Below are 16,689 nucleotides of genomic sequence, written 5' to 3'. Positions count from 1 at the left end.
AGTCAGACAGACTCCCGCATGCACCCGACCGGGATCCACCCGGCACGCTCACCAGGGGCAACGCTCTGCCCACCAGAGGGCCACGCTCTTTCCCTCCGGGGCGTCGCTCTGCTGCAACCAGAGCCACTCTAGCACTTGGGGCAGAGGCCAAGGAGCCATCCCCAGTGCCCGGGCCATCTTTGCTCCAATGGAGCCTTGGCTGCGGGAGGGGAAGAGAGAGACAGAGAGGAAGGGGGGGGGAGTGGAGAAACAAATGGGCGCTTCTCCTGTGTGCCCTGGCCGGGAATCGAACCCAGGTCCCCCGCACGCCAGGCCGATGCTCTACCGCTGAGCCAACCGGCCAGGGCCTTAGTAAATAATTTGATAACTTTGAGAGACTAATAAGCATTTTGTTATTAGTCCATTTTCCATCAACTATAAATTGGTTATGTTGAGTTTATTCTGGGACAAGCAATTGAACACTTGTTTACAAAAAGCAGTGACTTCATTAGGATTTCCTGGGCTCTCTGTCTTTAGTTTTAACATCCTCCAATATTTCATAAACCACTTTCCTTATTAATTTCTTCTCCTAGTCTTACCACACTCTAACATTATCCCAATTACATTTTGGGTTTTATGCTTGTCTTCTCTCCTTGAATGTGAGGCTATGAAGGCAAAGGACTATATATAGTTTGTGTGACTGAACCCCTGGCACCCACAAGAGCATCTGACATAGAATAGATCATCTCTATATATTTACTAAGTGAACAAATGAATGAGATACAAGAGGATTCTCACAAAAGAAAAAATTAGATAGATAATTTGCAAATAAGTAACCTTGGCTAATTATTTTATTTTAAATTTAGAAATATCTAAATTAAAACTAATAGTAATAACACATAATCTCATAGTGTGCTTACAATGTGCTGGACAATGTTTTCTGCAGTTTTCACATTTTTATTCAGTTAATGCTCAAAGCTGTGTAGGTATGTAGTATTAATTAAATTATTTTACAAACAGGAATAAAAACATTGGAAAGTGCAATATTTTCCCCAAGAATGGAAGATTAAAATGCAAAATCAGACATTCTGAGTCCAAAATCTGAACTGTTGGTCTTTACAGTGTCCCACAAAAAAGAGCCATCAGAAGAAACCAGTGGATTCTGGTGAAAAGATCTTTTCATTACTCATAGCAGAACTGCTCCTCAGCACCACATAGTTCCTAAAACAAGCATTTGGCATTTCTTAACATGTGTACACACCCTACTAAAAAGGAAGGTGGAACACGCTTTCAGTTTCAAAACCACACCAAGGTTAAGAGAGAACAGCCATGGCTGGTGAGTTCTTGCTGTTTAGTTTTATTACTGTCTAAGAGAACATGTCTTAGGGAAACGATTTGGGAAGTGGGTAGTTTTGGTGGAAGCTGTAGTAAGCTTCTGTGAATGTTTGGATGAGCAGAGCTGAGGGAGTGGGAAAGAAGAGTAGGGAAGACTTTTACAGCTTTTGGAAAGGAAAGGCAAATTTCAGAAAGGAACTGTTGCTTCTCTGCTATTCTGCTATCGTTTTGCCATCTTAACTGAATTATCTGACAGAGGGTGTACAGTTGCAACAAGAAGGGTACCAGCAGCTGTTGTCCCAAAGGAAATGGGCTATCACTAGTTCATTATTTTACTATGCAGAGTTAAACCTGAGTCACTGTCAGGAAGATCTCTGATTTTCAGGCACTTACTTAGAGAATGTAAATTTCAGACTTCGGGCCATTCATTGAGCAATCATGGATCATAGTGAGGGAAGAATAAGAGATGTTCTGGATGACTGAACTGTGGGGAGAGGTACATTTTATGGATTAAATACAAAGAAGGCTAGCTCCTTACTGCTGACAGAAGGGGAAAATGAGACTGTTTTAGTGACAGGAGAAATCCTTGTGCTTCAAACAGACAAGACCCTGAAGGAGAAGAGGAAGACATTTATCCAGTCGGTGAGCCCTGGCACCATCAATGGCTTGCTCGATGAACTATTAGAGAAAAGAGTGCTAAATGAGGAGGAGTTTGAGAAAATAAGAAATGAAAATGTCACAATCATGGATAAGGCCCGAGCTTTGATTGACGTGATCATTCGGAAAGGGCCGAAGGCAAGCCAAATGTGTATCACTTATATTTGCGAAGAGGATTCCTGCCTTGCTGAGAAGATAGAACTCTCCTCAGGTAAGGTCAACAACTCAGAGTGAAGTCCTCAGGTGAGCCCTGTGTCTTTGTACCCACATATCACTTCTTTATTGGTCAGGTTAGTTTGCAGATAGCTTCGGGGCCCTATTTCTATGTCAGTGACACTGTGGTATGCCCCTGTTCTTTTCCTCTTTGTTCTTATGCCATTAGCCTCAGGAGCCTTCTTTGGATCAAAACTCATTTCTCAGCCTGAGTCTGTGGTAGCTCAGTTGTTTAAATTTGAGGACAATCTTTTTTTTTTTTTTTTTTTTTTTTTTACAGAAACAGAGTCAGAGAGAGGGATAGATAGGGACAGACAGACAGGAACGGAGAGAGATGAGAAGCATCAATCATCAGTTTTTTGTTGCGACACCTTAGTTATTCATTGATTGCTTTCTCATATGTGCCTTGACCATGGGGCTACAGCAGAGAGAGTAACCCCTTGCTCAAGCCAGCGACCTTGGGTCCAAGCTGGTGAGCTTTGCTCAAACCTCACTCAAGCTGGCGACCTCGGAGTCTTGAACCTGGGTCCACCGCGTTCCAGTCCAATGCTCTATCCACTGAGCCTCCACCTGGTTGAGGACAATCTTTAAAGCTTCATAGTGCCTTCTCCAGTTCCTCCGGGTTAGGCACATTATTTATTTATGTAGTTATTGTTTGCTTGCTTGTGTGTTTGTTAGTAAGTCGGTTAATTAAATCTAGTAATTTTTAGAAACATACAGTTACCTACCATGAAGACTTAAAGTCTGTAATCAAATACTTTTTATAATTTTTCTGCCAAATTTTGCTCTCCAGGAAGAATAAAACATAGTTCAATGTGAGAAGCACTCAGAGAATAAATTCATTGCTTACAGAAAAGCTAGGATTTCAAAAGTGAACTCTTTCTTTCAATTGCCCTCTCACATTTTATTTTGGGTGACACTGTCTGTCCACTAGCATGGAACTAGTCTGTGGACCATTGTGAAAGGTTTACCTCCTCTACTTCCCATCCTCTTGAGGCCATGATACAAGACTCAGGCATCTGAGCTGTCCCTTCTACACAGTAAAGACAGGAGCTCAGGTGAACTACCAGCCACTGGTCACTTTCATACTTCCCAAATCCATCAGAAGCAAAAGTTATTCATTGAAAGTAAGAGACCTTTTCCCCTAGGGACTGGGGGAACCTCTGCCTGTCTGAGTGATGTAGCAAAATTCGTGTATAGGTAGTTTCTTGTTTTTTCTTCATTACTTCTTTTTCTTTTAACAATTTGCCCCAAAATAAAGGCAAGCAATAAGTAACAATAAGGTTCAGAATAATTGTACAAAGCCAAAGTTTTTTTCTCCCATAGACCCATTGCTTTCAATTCACAGTCCTTGAATTCTAGATGCATGTACAACCCACTACGATAACTCTAACAGCTGGCGTCTGCCTCCTCAGTCACAGCTGTCATGGCCTTGTCTCTCCCTCATTTCTTTATCAATTTCTTCCAGGGCCACAGACTATGGTAATTAGATATCTTACTTAAATGACTCTAGTGAAAGAGATCTTTCTAAAAGAAAGTTGTTGGCATGTCCACTACTGTGATAGCATGGACTTTTCCAGAAATGTTCTTGAATTTATTGATGTGTAAGTTAGTCCAGCAGTCTAGATGGGAAGGACAGGACAAGCTGCAGTTTGTTGTCTTGGGCTGGACATTTTCAAGGACAGCCTATGGGTCTCCCTCATTCAGAGCAGAAAAATGAACCATATTTTGTCTATGGAAATCTTTTATGGAATGAAGACTCAGGGTATTTCACATAAGATAGCTCACGAAAATTCTTGAAGTTTCTAGAATAAGTTTCTCAGGTGCATACTGTTATATTGAGATCTTTATAAAATAAAAGAACTTTAAATCTGATTCTTGTCCTCAAAATTGAAATGCATCATGACCTCAGAGGATACATTAATAGGTTTGAGTGACTTTATGCAACCAAATGGTGTAACAGGTTTGTCTGTGTTCTCTCCTCTGAATGTGCCACTGAATCGGGCAAGTACAGACTACAGTGACTGCAGTCAGGGCTCCTGTCCCAGCATGAATCCAGAGTGCCCTTTGTGGGCTGTCAGAGGACTTCAGTGAACAAAAACCCAAGATTAATAGTTGACAGATTTCTGTTTATATCCTAGTTCTATACTTTCCTGTTCTTTGGAAGTTTGAAAATTAAATTAACACTGATTGAGGGTGACCCATGAGTCACCTCATCATCGCTTCCTGCTCTGATTAATCTTGGCAAGGATAAGAGCCCCCTGTTCTTCTTAGTTTTCGCCAAAGTCTAGGTAAGCTCTGAGTTAGATAACTTCACTTAGCACATACCTGTTATGCAGTAGTGGTCACTTCAGGAGCCACCTTGAAACATGCATATTAAGAGAATTCTCTGTTTTATAGTTTATGGAATCTCAGTTGCACTTTCATCAGAAAGAGGAAATCAAGGAATTCACTTATAGACACTGTCATTCTGCCTCAAATGAAGAGGCTTTTGGTCCCTGGTGATGAATGTGGTTCTAGGTAGATCACATTTTGAATAGAATCAAAGCTTGTGGAAGTTATTTTAAATAGGGATTTTTCATCCCACTGAGGAAATTTTTTTCAGAGATGGTAAGTGACTATTTTAATGTCTTTTATCTCTCCTCAGGTTCTCAATCAGAAAATGATCATGCTACACAGGACCCCCAAGCAGCAATTCGTCCCTCTGAAATTAATGGTATGATCAAAGCAAGAACATTTTTGAACCCCATCTTTCTTGACATTAATTACAGATTCATGGGATAAACCCAGGGTGAGGAGGCAATGGGCCATTTTCTTAAATAGAACTTATGCCTTTTCTTTTTTTAATATATTCTGCTTCATCAAAAGTGACTTCTGCAGTTTTATTACCATGTTTATACTAACAAATTCTGCATCTGTGTCTCAAATTCTGACTGCCCACTTGAATGACTAGTCTTTCTGTACATAATGCAGTCATATCTCCCACAGACCCCTTTTTCTATACATAGTCAGAGCTGAACTTGCCATCCGCCCTTCTCTGTGTCTTGTTTCTCCTACAGTTTTCTCTATGTTGGTTACATAACACCACCAAGTTATTCAAACTAGAAACCTGAAATTAGTACTGGAGCTTTTTCTTCTCCATCACTTTCACTGTTCAAACAGCAATCAAGTCTTATTGAGTCTTCTCTCAAATTCATCTCTGTCTAGTCACTTTTATTTCTATTACTATAGTTCACGGCCCTTATTCCCACAGTTCTTTATGATTCTCCAGCCAGAACTCTCATTATATTTTGTCTTGTATTTTTAATAATAAATTCATCATTGCCACAGTAGACTTTAAACTTTTTGAGAAAATTTGAGATGTTTGATTTATTCATAAGTATGATTCCATCTAACAGTAGTTGACTCATAGTGTGCATGCAAAAATATTTGTTCAAATAGTATTTTACTACATGATTTATCAAAATTTCTATTATTTGCTAGACTATTTGGAAAATATTTAGCACATGTCTACTATGTTAAAGACCCTGTTCTATGGACTATTTAGAAAGTAATAAATAAGATAAATAACAGTCCTGTTTTTGTTCACAAGTTATAAATGGTGAGGTATTTAAGAATCTCTATCACTACATTAAATCTAGCTAAAAATGTTAGATGGATACAACACCACACACACCCAAATCAATTAAGAGGATATGGATTGCTGCAGTAATATCAAACATTTTTAATGGTGCAGATATGATAGAAACTTATGTCTCATTCATGAATGAGTATATTTCATCAGTAGACAACTCTCCACCAACAGCTAACTCAGATAACTAGAGTTCTTCCATCATAGAACTCTACTATCTGTAATATACAATGCCAAAACCAGCAGTGGTCATAATCATCTAGATAATGGCATTGGAAGAAATATGGAAAATCATTTGTGAGAGATTGTGCTAAGCTTGGCCTGGCTGTGTCATACCATAATTCTGCTTGCATTCCATTGTCTAGAACTCAGTCACATGCCCACATCTAACTGCTACAGTGGTTGACAACATAGACTCGCTATGTGCCCAGGAAGGAGAAGACAGTGTCTTATTGAATAGCTAGCTAGTCTCTGCAACAAAAATTTAAATGCAAAATGTTTCATTTCAAAAAGTGAAGGTGGCACAAGAAAATCCCAAGTCCAAGATGACAAAGATCTTAAAAATATTTCAGTCCTCTCCTCTGGTGGTGGTGGGAAATGGGGGGGAGCTGTGGTACATTTATACAATGGACACCACTCAGCTGTAAAAAAGAAGGGAATCTTACCTTTTGCGACAACATGGATGGACCAGGAGAGCATTATGCTAAATGAAACAAGTCAGAGAAAGACAAGTACCATATGATTTCACTTACATGTGCATCTAATGAACAAAATAAACTAACATAATAGAAATAGACTCATAGATACAGAGAACAGACAGCTGTTGGAAGGGAAGGGGGTTGGGGGTTTGATAAAAAAAAAGTGAAGGTTTTAAAGAAAGAAGACACTTTTTTAAATTAAAATATTGTAAATTTGAAGGAAACTTAGAAGCTCTACAAACAAATATTTTACCAAATTTAGAAACTACTGTAGTAAATCTATTAAGGGTGGTAGCCCATGCATGTTTTCTTAAATATTTCATGGATGGGACACACACTATATAACCATAAGGAAACATACCTTATTTCTTTACTGAGAAAAATTAGCTCTAATATCCAAGTATTTCTCTTTAGTATATTCTGTTGTTCTCCAGTTTCCTTTATGAAGAAATAGAATGTTTCTTCCACCTAATACTAATTTTTATAGCTACCTAATTATTTTTTACTTTACTTCTAATAAACATATTTCATGTTGCCTTGGTTTGCCTAAGTGAATTTACTATAATTTTTTCAAATTTCCCTTTAAAGTTAAATATAATTTTCTTGTTTGAATAGCTTCTGAAAGATATTCTAAATATTTAAAAAACATATTTATTTTTAAACAGATTATTTTAATTTTTAGTATATGCATCATACTGTTAGATGGCATTGAACTTGTAATAAAATAAACCATAAAGGCTTTACTTATATAAACCACTGTGCCTCATATATTTGTGTAATCAATGTGTAGTGCTATGACTCCATCTAGTATGCATCTTAATGTTAGCATTATTATTCTATTTTATAGTCATTCTAGTAAATATATTTAATATTCCTCATCCTTCTCCCCATATACACATACAGTAGAGAGATCCTGAAGAACAGGACAAAAACACATTTTTCCTACTTTTTTTCCTTACTTCTGTCTTTCTTTATTTCCTCTCACTCAGTCCTCTTCATCTTCCTCCTTCTTCCTTTTCTTTCTTTCTTTCTTTCTTTCTTTCTTTCTTTCTTTCTTTCTTCCATCTGTTCATCTCTAATACCTACTATCATGCCTATTAAGTAAATATAAAAATAAGTAAATAAACATAAACATTTTAAGAAATATTACAGTAGAGTAATTAAGCTCTATTTCCATTAAACTTTATTCTCAACTTTAAGGCTTTTGAAATAAATTTATATCTTAACAATTTTATTTAACATATTGTTTCCTGAAAGGTCTATTATGTATGGCCTTGAAAAATTCCCTTTACAAATTTTTAATTTAAAATATTTGTAAAAATACTCATCCCAAGAGACAAAAGTAGATCCTTGTATCATTCCACTGAAAATCTCCTCTGGTTTGGGATATGTTCCAACAGAAGTGACTCATTCAGTAGTGTTAACAATTAACCTAGAGTCTTTCTTCTAAGTATTTATTTTCTCCTCTGTGTCTTCATATAAATAAGACATTGTGAGAAGCACCAAGTGGGATGTTCACAGTGTCATTATTCATAATATTTATTGTCTGTTGCAGTTTTTTCTACAATGAAAGACATCCCAGCTAAGCTTACATTCCCAGGACCAGGAGGGAGCCTCAAGCTTTGCACCCCAGAACAAGCCCAAAGAATATGGAAAGAAAAGTCAGCAGAGGTACTGTGTTCAGAACACAAGGATCTGGGTGAAAAAAACAGTGGAGACCATTTTAAAGGGCAGGGGCACTTTTTTAGAGCCAATTTCCTTGTGAGGTTCTGAAAAAATTATCCTGCAGCATCCCTTACTTAAAGGATTTCTACCTCTTAGAATTCCAAGCTTATGTATTGGGATCCAAGTTTGTTTCAACATCCTAAGTAAATAATTATAATAATAACAACAATGACATTTGTTGAATGCTTATTATGAATCAGATACTGAATCAGATACTAAGCATGTTGCATATAATAATACCTTGAAGCCTCAAACTAGTTTATTTTATAGATCAAGAAGGAAACTGAAGAATAGATTATAAAATATTGCAAAATCAGCAACCTGAAGAGTCAGTTTTTTGTTTGTTTATTTGTTTTTGTATTTTTCTGAAACTAGAAATGGTGAGGCAGTCAGACAGACTCCTGCATGTGCCTGACTGGGATCCACCTCGTATGCCCACCAGGGGGCGATGCTCTGCCCATCTGGGGAGTTGCTCTGTTGCAACCAGAGCCATTCTAGTGCCTGAGGCAGAGGCCATAGAGCCATCCTCAGCATTCGGGTCAACTTTGCTCCAATAGAGCCTTGACTGTGGGAGGGGAAGAGAGAGACAAAGAGGAAGGAGAGGGGGAGGGGTGGAGAAGCAGATAGGTGCTTCTCCTGTATGCCCTGGCTGGGAATCAAACCTGGGATTCCTGCATGCCAGGCCGAAGCTCTACCACTGAGCCAACCGGCCAGGGCCTGAAGAGTCAGTTTTAAGATTCTATAATTATTGTTTCAAAGTCTGTTCTTTCACAATCTTACCTCTCAAAAACAATTATATCAAGAGGGAAGTTGTCATCTGGGCATTTGTAAACTCTATTCCAACTCCTAGAGTGAGATTCATTTGTTTTCTCTATTTTTCTGTTTTTATCTATGCTTCCTGAGATCTGGTTTCTGGATAGGACTAGGGGCGGAGAAACAGTATAACCTCAAGATGATTATTTAATCAAAGAGAACAAGACTGTTTATGCAATGTGCATTTTCAACAGATTTATCCAATAATGGAGAAGTCCACTCGCACACGTCTTGCCCTCATTATCTGCAACACACAGTTTGACAAGGTTTCCAGGAGAGACGGAGCTGATGCTGATATCAGAGGTATGAAGATGCTGCTGGAAGATCTTGGATACACTGTGGTTTTAAGAGAAAATCTCACTGCTTTGGTAAGTTTTCCAGAACATAGAGACAATGATCATGCCTTTCATATGTCTAAAACCACTTAATCTCTTAATAATCTAAAATTTAAATTTGTCCTTGGAGGGTCCTTAATGCTACAGTAACCCCTTCTAACAGAGTTTTTTTTGTTGTTGTTTATTTTGTTTGTTTGTTTGTTTTTGTATTTTAGCAAGAGTTAGTGAAACACTTCTTTGGAAATTGTTCTATTAACACAGTAATACCCTTTCTTCTTTACTAGAAACTCCTGAATGGCATCCTATAACCTTATATCATCTTTCTTTGAATTTTTTTTTTCTGTGACAGAGACAGAGAGAGAGATGGATAGGGACAGACAGACAGGAAGGGAGAGAGATGAGAAACATCAATTCTTCATTGTAGCACCTTAGTTGTTCATTAATTACTTTCTCATATGTGCCTTGACCAGGGTGCTACAGCAGACCGAGTGACCCCTTGCTCAAGCCAACGAATTTGAGCTCAAGGTGGTGAGCCTTGATCAAACCAGATGAGCTTGCTCTCAAACTGGCGACCTCAGGGCCTTGAACCTGGGTCCTCCACATCCCAGTTTGATGCTCTACCCACTGCAACCCTGCTGGGTCAGGCATCTTTCTTTGAATTGAAACTTAAATTTCCTTTCATATCCCTTTGATTTTTCTATCAACCAGAAATTCTTTAAGTGTTTTTTATTGATATACCAATGTGCTATGATAATGAAGCTCATAGTTTAAAATCAATTGTATGGTTTCTTCCAGGACATGACTAGAGAGGTGAAGGATTTTGCTGCCCTCGAGAAGCACAAAACCTCTGACAGTACTTTCTTGGTGTTCATGTCTCATGGTATTCGAGAAGGCATTTGCGGAACAAAACACTCAGAGGAAGTTCCAGATATATTAAGCATCAACACCATCTTTCAAAGTTTGAATACTAAGAACTGTCCCAGCTTGAAGGACAAACCCAAGGTGATCATCATCCAGGCTTGCCGTGGTGGTAAGTGCTGATGTCTGTTAGAAATCAAGATATACAAGTTTTGACCTCATCATTTATATACATCAAGTATTTTTTCATTTGTTTATTTCTGCTCCTTAATGTCAAAGAACACCTACTGTCACCAAACAAAATTGTAGCTTCTGTGAGTTGTATAAATGGTAGTAGATATGTATATTTATTTCATTTTAAACTAAAGAGATCCCACATTCAGTCTTAAGATTTTGATGTTTTGATGTAATTAGAATTCATGTAAGATTTAGCAAAAATAGAATTGTTACAAAGATAGCTGCTGGAATATGTGTATGTATGTGCATATGAATGAAAAATAGGAACAAATAAATTAGTAAATATGGTTGAACAGTGTTTTGAGGGAAAACGTAATGCTCTTGCCTTTTGGTAGTAACAAGAAACCAAATATTGTCTTTCTAGAAAGCAAAGGGATAGTATGGTTAGAAGATTCATCAGAAGCTGCTGAAAAGAGCTCCTCACTGGCCCCGGAAGATTTGGAGTATGATGCCGTTAAGAAAGCCCACATAGAGAAGGATTTTATTGCTTTCTGCTCTTCAACACCAGGTAATGAGTGCCTTTGGAGGACACTTTTGTGGGCATTACCACTGCAGAAGTTCGTACACACTCTGTCGAGATTGGATGTGTGTTGAACTTTCCATGAGACTTCTAAAGGACAACTCAAGTGGTCCTCCCAGTTTATACCTTCAATTACCCTTATCTATAGAGATAGACAGAACATATATTTTTATTAACTCAGTAATTAGTAAATTCCCATTGTACAAAAACATCTTCCTGAAACTGTGAGAGATAGATAGAATATTTACACTGAAATAAATTAGAATCTGACTCCACATAGGAAAGGTTTAAATGTTGGGATCAGTCAGTTGGTCAATTTGCCTAGACATTAGGTATTTACATAAAAGTAGTATTTAAAAGGGCAAGGAAAGGTAGAAAAGCAGATGAGGCACATTGAGTCTCTAAGTTAAACTGGTTTTAACTAGAAGTATAGACTGGATGAAAAAGATGAAACCTTAATGATTTCTAAATCTAGGCTATAGAGTAAGACTAGGGTCACTTATATTCTGACCCTACCATTTAGTATTTTGTAAACTGGTTTTAGTTATTTAGCCTCTCTGGGCTTTCTTTGATTTCCTCCTCACTGGTATATGTAAACACAAATATTATTCTAATGATTAAATGAGATAATATATATGAAATATTGAGAATGATACAGAGTAAAGCACACACTAAATAATTATTATTAAATATATTTCCATCTGTAACTTTACTCAAGGTTTTTTACCTTGAGTGAAATTCTGTATCATGGCTTAAATAAAAGTCACCCACTATATTGTGAATTTTGAGGCCATTCACACTTTTTTGATTTCCTATGACCTTAAGGCCTTACCTCTGTTCAAATAGTTTAATTTATAGATTTCATTATTTTCTGGTAATGAGACATCATCTCTCAGGAGATAGCCTAGTTTTGCATTGTGTTGACCATGTGTTAATATAGAAATCAATTATTTTTTTTCTCAAAAATCAAGATCAATGACACTAGGCAAGAAGTCCCACACATTTACAGCTTGAATGTATTTAGCAGACTTTAGTATTAGACATAACTATTCTTTAAAATCTTTTTCATTCTAGCATTCCACAAAAGATTTACCTCTGGCTTCTTTATAGACCCCTGACTTCTCAACACCCATCTTACTAATTTTTTTTCTCCTTTTCTTTCACTTTTCTTACCCCTCCATTGTAGATGACTCTTAAAAATGTCAATTCCATTAGCTTCAGCTAGTCATCTTCCGACAGTAAACTGAACCCCACGGTCTCTGGTGTTAATCTCAACTATTGATACATTATAGTGCTCTCCTGAAGACACATGACCATTCACTTTCTTAATTTCACAAAGCACTTGCAGATATTTCTGTCCCCACCTCCTTCCTTTTCCTAGAACCAGTCTCATAAGACAGCTATAGCTTTAAATAGAATTTTCATCTCTTATTATGTATTTTATTACCATTATTATTGGCTAAAATGTTTTGTGAAAACCTGTGTTCATCATTGAACATAGCTATTTATACTGTTTATATCTTGTATATTTTTTTGTATACTTTTAAAATAGCTTTATGATTTCTATGACTCTTATTTATATAATCATCCATCAATATTTGTTTTTTATAAGACTTTGTTTTGTTCTCCAGTAGAATATGATCTTTTCCTCTTAAACCTCAATTAAGTTTGTACTTCTTTCATATTGCTACCATTTATAGATTTAGTTAATATTTTCTTTGTACAAATACCTTATGATCAATATTACTTGATTTGAATTTAATTATTTGCAAAGTAAGGTAAATATTTAAAAAGTTATTAATATAATTAACTTGTATAGGCTGGGTATAACATATCCTGTATTCTCCCAGACACTTGTATTATATTTAATTTTTAAATACATTTTTGTAGCAGAAATGATAACCCCACCATTTGTAGTCAAGATCATTGTATTTCAGAGAGTATAATTAACCTAAATCAGAATCAGTAAATAGCACTCTTGGGATCCACACTTAGGTATTACTTCCCCAAAGCCTCATCACTTCCCTCCACCCCCTTCTGCCTTTCCCTTCTTATCTACTAAATAAATCTACAGATCCTTAAACTCAGAGACTATGCCAACATAACATCTGCACCATATATGGTATCCTTTATATGACATCAATGATGATCAAGTATCAGTATAAAATATATTCATTAAATCTTGAGTTTATTCAGTAATAATGGCAGTGTATAGAAAACATGATGAACTTAACAGGCTTCCTCAGATGGAGTAGAAACCCTAGCATTCTATCTTTTTGGTGAGACAAAAGTTTTGCATGAGATTTGGAATGTGTTTTATTCACAGATAATGTTTCTTGGAGACATCCTGAGAAGGGTTCTCTTTTTATTATGAAACTCATCGAACAGTTACAAGAAAATGCCTGTTCCTGTGACTTGGAGGAAATTTTCCGAAAGGTAAGGCTCTATATGTTTTTAATACTTTACTTCTCTGGATATTTGACTATTTCAGTTGGAAACCTGGTAAGCAGCTCCTGAAACGGTTATCTTCCAAAAATGGCCTTCTTCCCAAACAAACTTTAAGGTTTTTTGGTGACTTGGCAAACCTGAAAGCCAGCTCTAATCAGCTAAGATCTATAAATCAACTCCTCAAAAATAATAATTTGCCCTGGCCGGTTGGCTCAGTGGTAGAGCGTCGGCCTGGCGTGCAGAAGTCCCGGGTTCGATTCCCAGCCAGGGCACACAGGAGAAGCTCCCATCTGCTTCTCCACATCTCCCCTTCTCCTTCCTCTCTGTCTCTCTCTTTCCCTCCCGCAGCCAAGGCTCCATTGGAGCAAAGATGGCCCCGGGTGCTGGGGATGGCTCCTTGGCCTCTGCCCCAGCGCTAGAGTGGCTCTGGTCGCGACAGAGCGACGCCAGGGAGGGGCAGAGCATCGCCCCCTGGTGGGCAGAGCGTTGCCCCCTGGTGGGCGTGCCAGGTGGATCCCGGTCGGGCGCATGCGGGAGTCTGTCTGACTGTCTCTCCCCATTTCCAGCTTCAGAAAAAAAAATAATAAATAAATAAATAATTTATTTTAACTACCCTCTATCTCTAAGTAGACAAATGAGTAGTCTCCAATTTGCCTGTGTTTATAGGTATTAGATCTAACAACAGATTTTAAAAGTCCCATCATTCCATGCTTAGATGATCATGATTCTTAAAGATGCACAATCTTTTTGTTTTTATGATTATTTTGCTGTACTGTTTGTAATTTTTCCAGCTTAAGTAAAGATTCTTCCCTTCAAGAAAAAAAAATAGACTTTATTTTTCTTTTAGGTTCGATTTTCATTTGAGTTACCAGATGGTAGGGCACAGATGCCCACCACTGAAAGGGTGACTTTGACAAGACATTTCTACCTCTTTCCAGGATATTAACATAATAAGTAAGTTGTATTAGTGTCATTGATGTGTGTGTGGTGGAGGTGGGCAGAGTTCAGGAAAGAGGGCCTAAATTTCATCCAAATAAGGTCTCATGGTCTAGTGTAATAAATGAGAGGTACAAAAAGGTGCCTTTCTGCTGGTTCCACGAAGACTACATTCTTCTTCTCTTAAAGACTGGCAGAATTGAATGGCTCTTTCTTAGGGGTAAATGATATAGATTGAGTTGTGGTCATAAAATGTTAAAAATTGAGGCCCTGGCTAGTTGGCTCAGTGGTAGAGCATCGGCCTGGTGTGCGGGAGTCCCGGGTTCAATTCCAGGCCAGGGCATGCAGGAGAATCGCCCATCTGCTTCTCCACCCCTCCCCCTTTCCTTCCTCTCTGTATCTCTCTTCCCTTCCCGCAGCCAAGGCTTCATTGGAGCAAAAGTTGGCCTGGGCACTGAGGATGGCTCTATGGCCTCTGCCTCAGGCGCTAGAATGGCTCTGGTTACAATGGAGTGGAGTGATGCCCCAGATAGGCAGATCATCGCCCCCTGGTGGGCATGCCGGGTGGATCCCGATCGGGCACATGCAGAAGTCTGTCTGACTGCCTCCCATTTCCAACTTCAGAAAAATACAAAAAAATGTTAAAAATTGGGTTTTAGAAGTTCCCCTTTGCACCCAGTGGGGCAATATTTAGACATAACATATGCTCTTCCTTCTTACAAGTTATGTATGTCTTCCTAAGTGGAGTGATCATTTAACTTGCATTTCTTTTAGCAAAACCCATTTTTATGTTTGTTTTATTTCTTTTTCTTGTAGGAAGCCAAGAGTTCTGCCATTTTGTTCTTGTTTTTGGACTTACGTCTGCAGGAAACAGACATTTCTTTAAACATTTTTATAAATCTGAAATAAAAAAAATAAAAAAGTTGTCATGGGTGTTTTTTCACTATGAAAAGACGGGGGGTGGAATTTGGAGCAGGTAATGCATTTGAAGTCTTTAGAGTTGATCCACGAGAGCTGAATTTCCTAACAGCACTATTATTCTAGAAACTATTTTCTGGGCTTTCGGTTTTAGAAATCTAGATGCAAACTGCAGTAGATACTTGACTTCAAAGAATTTGGAGAGATGAAGAATGTGATAAGATACTTATCCAAAATCCAAGTGTTTACTACTACAAAGGTGACCAACTTTTTCACAATGAAAAAGAGGACAAAAATAAATTGAAGAAAACAATGTTGTAAATAAAAGAAACATTTTATTCATTGCAACAATAATACATTTTATTTATTTATTTATTTATTTATTTATTTATTTTAGAGAGGAGAGAGGGAGAGAGAGAGAAAGGGGGGAGGAGCAGGAAGCATCAACTCCCATATATGCCTTGACCAGACATGTGCAGGGTTTTGAACCGGCAACCTCAGTGTTCCCAGGTGGACACTTTATCTACTGCACCACCAGAGGTCAGGCAATAATAATACATTTTAATATGATAAATGCAAAATAAGAACATTTGGAATATTTTTATTGTAATTATGCCTATTAATATTTAATAATAATTGTAAAAAAAGTACTTATTTAGATACAAATAAGTCACATCACATGCAATGTATTGACTATGCTTTGATCAAACATGGAAATTTACAGTTTAGTCTTCCAATATCAAAAAGGGGGACACTTTTTGAGGGAAGATGGAACTTACAAAAGAAGGACTGGTCACCTTACTACTACCAAACCTTAGCCAGAAATTACATATTTCTATCTTTCTTTAAGGTATTTTAGGGATACAAAATAATTATGATTTTTACCCCAAGCTAACAACTAGTAGTTTACAGTCTTATTGCAAAGACAAGCTGGTCAATAAATATAAAACAATTAGCTGCCAGTACATGACACATTGTGAATTAGTGTGAGGATGTGTTGTTTACAAAATAATGTCTGTGCATGGTGCCATGGTAATGGGTTTGGGGTAAAATCCTCCACTCAGTGATATTATACTTAGAAAAGACTGGAAGGACAGCCATTCACTTGCAATTAGAAATATGAGCATTTTCAATCCTAACCCATTAGCAGAGCAAGTGGATTTCTGACCTTCTGAAGACCTTCAAGACCTTCAGAGTTGAATGACCCAATCTTTTTTTTTTTCACCAATTGTTCCACATATCTCTTTTTACCCTTTATTTGTTTTTGTTTTTTAATTGAACTTACTGGGGTAACATTGCTTATAAAATTATACAGGCTTTAGGTGCACAACTATATCCCTTTCATACTACCATGCATTTGTTCTACTACAGCCTGAGACTGCCTCC

General features: G+C 37.5%; 1 protein-coding gene across 1 annotated transcript; it reads left to right on the top strand.

The window, feature by feature from the left end:
* Nucleotides 1–1,213: 1,213 nt before the first annotated feature.
* Nucleotides 1,214–15,314, top strand: CASP1 (caspase 1). Its single transcript, XM_066360748.1, has 10 exons — nucleotides 1,214–1,315; nucleotides 1,916–2,182; nucleotides 4,832–4,900; nucleotides 8,069–8,184; nucleotides 9,246–9,419; nucleotides 10,182–10,416; nucleotides 10,846–10,989; nucleotides 13,328–13,437; nucleotides 14,297–14,403; nucleotides 15,202–15,314. Exons 1-9 carry the CDS (start codon nucleotides 1,309–1,311, stop codon nucleotides 14,393–14,395), a joined length of 1,221 nt encoding a protein of 406 aa, XP_066216845.1. The 5' UTR covers nucleotides 1,214–1,308; the 3' UTR covers nucleotides 14,396–14,403; nucleotides 15,202–15,314.
* Nucleotides 15,315–16,689: the final 1,375 nt, after the last annotated feature.

This window comes from Saccopteryx leptura, chromosome 1 (genome assembly GCF_036850995.1).
Source record: "Saccopteryx leptura isolate mSacLep1 chromosome 1, mSacLep1_pri_phased_curated, whole genome shotgun sequence".
NCBI lineage: Eukaryota > Metazoa > Chordata > Mammalia > Chiroptera > Emballonuridae > Saccopteryx > Saccopteryx leptura.
Note: the sequence above shows the minus strand (reverse complement) of the source record. Positions and strands in the feature narration are given on the sequence as shown.